We start from the raw sequence: 3,931 nt of genomic DNA, 5'->3' as shown, positions 1-3,931 counted from the left end.
GGGAGAATGAGCAGGCATCAATGCTCTCCATTGATCTGGGGATTGCTGTCTGTGTGAATGACTCCACTGGTGCTTTTCAATAGCATTTTACAACAACAAAGTGATAAAGCCGATTACAGATGTGCAGCTGTTTACATGGCACAAGTCAATAGCTGCCGCAGACGCTTGGTTTATGATGGGATGTCCAGAGAAATTCCAAAAACTATTAATGCATGAATATATTGAAGCTTTGTTTAAAAAGAGCGGCATAATTGAGCTGTTTTCTTGTAGAGCATTTAAGCTTTAAGACTCAAAGAACCAGTTTAGAGATTTTAAGCTGCAGTTGATGCTTTTGCCAACTCTTTAAACCTTTTTCCATGTATCTGCTTCTATTACACAGACAGCATCAGGTGTGAAATGCAAATGTTGTTGGGTTATTTGTGCTTTAGGCAAAATGAGCATCAACACACTGGCTTCACAAACTGATATTCAAAGTCCCAGTCCAATCATCTTTTGATCTATTTTAAAAGCGTTCCCCATGGTCTTTGAATTACCGTATAATTATGCCGTTTTAAGCCAACATAAAAAACCCTGTGTCGTGGGACATAGTTTCTGCAAAGCGGCATTAGTTCATTAGAAACTCCCCTCTGAGTTGTGGGCAGGACTGTTGCCGTGGAAGAAGCCTGCCCTCGTTTCCCATCATCCATTTGGTCACACTCTCTCCCGCTGGCTTACAGACTCTCACCCCCCCAACCCAACAACAGTGGTGCTGTCATGGTCGAACACAATGGAGACCCAGTTGCTGGAACCCGGAAGAAACTCAGGAGACGAGGCAGAGTCAGAAGATTTAATCTGAGGAGGGATGCGAGTTGTGTCAGGGACAGCGTAGACAGCCTGTGACGAGGTGGAGCGCCGAGGACGGCGAGCACAGCTTGGAGCGAGTGGTGGAGCCGAGGACGGCGTAGGCAGCCTGTGACGAGGTGGAGCGCCGAGGACGGCGAGCACAGCTTGGAGCGAGTGGTGGAGCTGAGAACGGCGTAGGCAGCCTGTGACGAGGAAGAACCAGCGGCCCCCGTGGAGGAGCGGACCTGAAGGCGTAGAACAAGGCAAGGTAAGTGTGTGGCTTAACTGGGCAAAACTAGACTTAACTAGAGACCAGGCGTAGGCACCGGAGAGAGTGTAACGGACTGGCGTAGTATGCTGGGATGGATCTCCTTAAGAAGGTCTGCTGGTGAAGAAGTGATGAGGTGCAGCTGGTTCCAATGAGGAGTAGGGAGGAGGGAGGCAGCTGACGGCGGACCCGTGACAGAGCCCCCCCCTCAACGACCGCCTCCAGGCGGTCCAGGGCGGCGATCCGGATGAGCCCGATAAAAGCCATCGATGAGGGTACGGTCCAGAATAAGGGAGCGGGAGATCCATGAGCGCTCCTCCGGACCGTAACCCTCCCAGTCCACCAAGAACTGATACCCACGGCCCCGGCGGCGAACATCCAGCACCCTACTGGCCGTAAAAGCAGGAGCACCGTCGATGACCCGGGCGGGCGGTGGGGAAGCGGACGGTGGGCACAACGGGCTTTCCTGAAAAGGCTTGAGTTGAGAGACATGGAAGGCGGGGTGTACCTTAAGAGCTGCCGGAAGCTTAAGGCGCACGCAGGTGGGGTTAATAATCTTCTCGACCGTGTAGGGACCGATGAACCGGGGGGCCAGTTTGCGGGAGGTGGCTTGAAGAGGGATATCACGGGAGGAAAGCCAAACTTTCTGTCCCGGCTGGTAGGTCGGACCCTTCACTCTGCGGCGGTTTGCAATCCGGCAGTTGCTCTCCCTAGTGCGCAGGAGAGCGGCCCTGGCCTGCTGCCAGACGCGCTGAACCTTCTGGAGGTGGTGCTGAATGGAGGGCACGGCCAGGTCTAACTCCTGAGAGGGGAAAAGAGGGGGAGAGTAGCCCAAGGGAACCTCAAAAGGGGACATACCAGTGGCTGATGAGGGATGATTGTTGTGGGCATACTCTATCCAGACCAGAAACGAGGACCAATTGGCCGGATTTTGAGCGGCCAGACAGCGCAGCGCAGCCTCGAGTTCCTGGTTGGCGCGCTCCGCCTGTCCGTTAGACTGGGGGTGATGTCCAGAAGTTAAACTGACCGTGGCCCCTAGAGCAGAACAAAAGGCTCTCCAGACCTGCAACACAAATTGAGGGCCACGGTCTGAAACAATGTCACTGGGAATGCCGTGGTGGCGGAATACGTTCTGGACCATGATATCGGCCATCTCTGTGGCCGTGGGTAGCTTGGGAAGAGGAATAAACTGAGCAGATTTAGAAAAACGGTCGATGACGGTGAGTATTACTGTGTTACCTTGTGAGGGGGGCAGACCAGTGACAAAGTCCATGGCGAGATGGGACCAAGGACGTTGAGGGACAGGCAGAGGATGGAGCAGACCGGCAGGAGGCGAGTGCGTGGACTTGGAGCGTGCACAGACTTCGCAGGCGGCGACGAACTCCCTGACATCGCGCTCCATGGTGGGCCAGAATAACCTCCTTCGGAGGAGTTTTAGAGTCCTTTGAATGCCCCCATGACAGGAAATGCAAGAGGTGTGCCCCCAGACCAAAACCGCAGAACGAAGCGAGGAGGGAACATAAAGGGTGCTGGCAGGAGCTGGAGGGTGATCAGGTTCTTCGTTTTGGGCCTGTAAGACCCGGGTCTCAATGTCTCACGTGAGTTGACCAATAATACATGTGGGGGAAATAATGGGAGAGGGTTCCTGACTGTCACTGACGCTGGAGAGACGTGAAAGTGCATCAGGTTTTATATTTCTGCTGCCAGGCCTATAAGTAATAACGAAGGAAAAACGGTCGAAAAAAAGGCACCAACGGGCCTGACGTGAATTTAAATGTTTGGCAGATCGGAGGTAAGCTAAGTTTTTATGATCTGTCCAAACGATAAACTGTTGATCCGCACCCTCGAGCCAGTGGCGCCACTCCTCTAACGCGAGTTTTATAGCCAGAAGTTCTCGGTTACCCACGTCGTAATTACGCTCTGCAGCAGAGAGTTTGCGAGAGAAGAAGGCACAAGGTTTTAATTTGCCGGTCTCGCTCTCACGCTGGGAGAGAACCGCCCCGACCCCAGAGTCGGAGGCGTCAACCTCGACTACGAACTGGCGAAGAGGGTCGGGCTGAATGAGGATGGTGTCATGATTTCTCAAGGATGAGGAACCCAGATGCTGCAACCCAGAAGGAAGACAGGTAAGTGGAGGATGAGAATGGATTTATTGTTTGCTCCAGATGTGAAGATGGCTGGTTTGAGGAGTGTCCAGGTTAGACGTGGCTGTGGCGTGGCTGGAGGGTCTTGAAGCGGTTAGCGGCTGCCGAGAGTTTCCGTGCTCCTGAGGCGTAGAATGGAAGGTCCGTGCTGCCGTCACTCGTGAGCGGTAGGATCCTGAGACAGGGAGCAAAGAATTAGTTAGAGCCAGAGACTTGGAACAAAGCTGTAACGAGGCTAGAACCAGAGCAGTCACCATAAGGGGTAACAAACTGGCGTCGAGTAGTGGCGTTGATCTCCTTTTGAATCCACAGAAGATGATGAGGAGAGTGATGGCAGCTGGTGGCAATCAGGAACATTAGGGCAGAGCTGGAGGGGGGAGGAGACCGCCAGGCACCGTGACAGATGGGAGCCGAGGTGAATAAGGCCTTGAGCTTGTCGAAAGCAGCCTGAGCCTCCTGAGTCCAAATAAAGGGGGAATTGACCGAAGTGAGCTTAGTGAGGGGGGCAGCAATGCTGCTGTAATTCCGGATAAACCGGCGGTAAAAATTAGCGAAACCGAGGAAACGTTGGAGCTGTTTTCTGGACTCAGGCGGTTCCCAATTAGCTACGGCAGAGACTTTAGCAGGATCAGGGCGGATGTTACCTGCCTCTATTATAAACCCGAGGAAAGAGATGGTGGGAACATGGAATTCACAT

The 3,931-nt window shown here is 53.2% G+C and overlaps 1 protein-coding gene across 2 annotated transcripts; it reads right to left on the bottom strand.

The window, feature by feature from the left end:
- Positions 1 to 749: 749 nt before the first annotated feature.
- Positions 750 to 3,631, bottom strand: LOC110015910 (uncharacterized). Of its 2 annotated transcripts, none has more exons than XM_023964103.2 (2): positions 2,330 to 3,631; positions 750 to 2,125 (listed from the first exon to the last, which is right to left on the bottom strand). In XM_023964103.2, the coding sequence occupies exons 1-2, from the start codon at positions 2,490 to 2,492 to the stop codon at positions 1,299 to 1,301; spliced, it is 990 nt and encodes a 329-aa protein (XP_023819871.1). In that variant the 5' UTR covers positions 2,493 to 3,631; the 3' UTR covers positions 750 to 1,298. The 2 variants fall into 2 exon arrangements, with proteins under 2 accessions (XP_023819871.1, XP_078788865.1); XM_078932739.1 differs by having other exon boundaries at positions 750 to 3,409; positions 3,489 to 3,631.
- Positions 3,632 to 3,931: the final 300 nt, after the last annotated feature.

Source organism: Oryzias latipes, chromosome 16, assembly GCF_053564925.1.
Source record: "Oryzias latipes strain Hd-rR chromosome 16, Olatipes_Hd-rR_3.1".
NCBI lineage: Eukaryota > Metazoa > Chordata > Actinopteri > Beloniformes > Adrianichthyidae > Oryzias > Oryzias latipes.
Note: the sequence above shows the minus strand (reverse complement) of the source record. Positions and strands in the feature narration are given on the sequence as shown.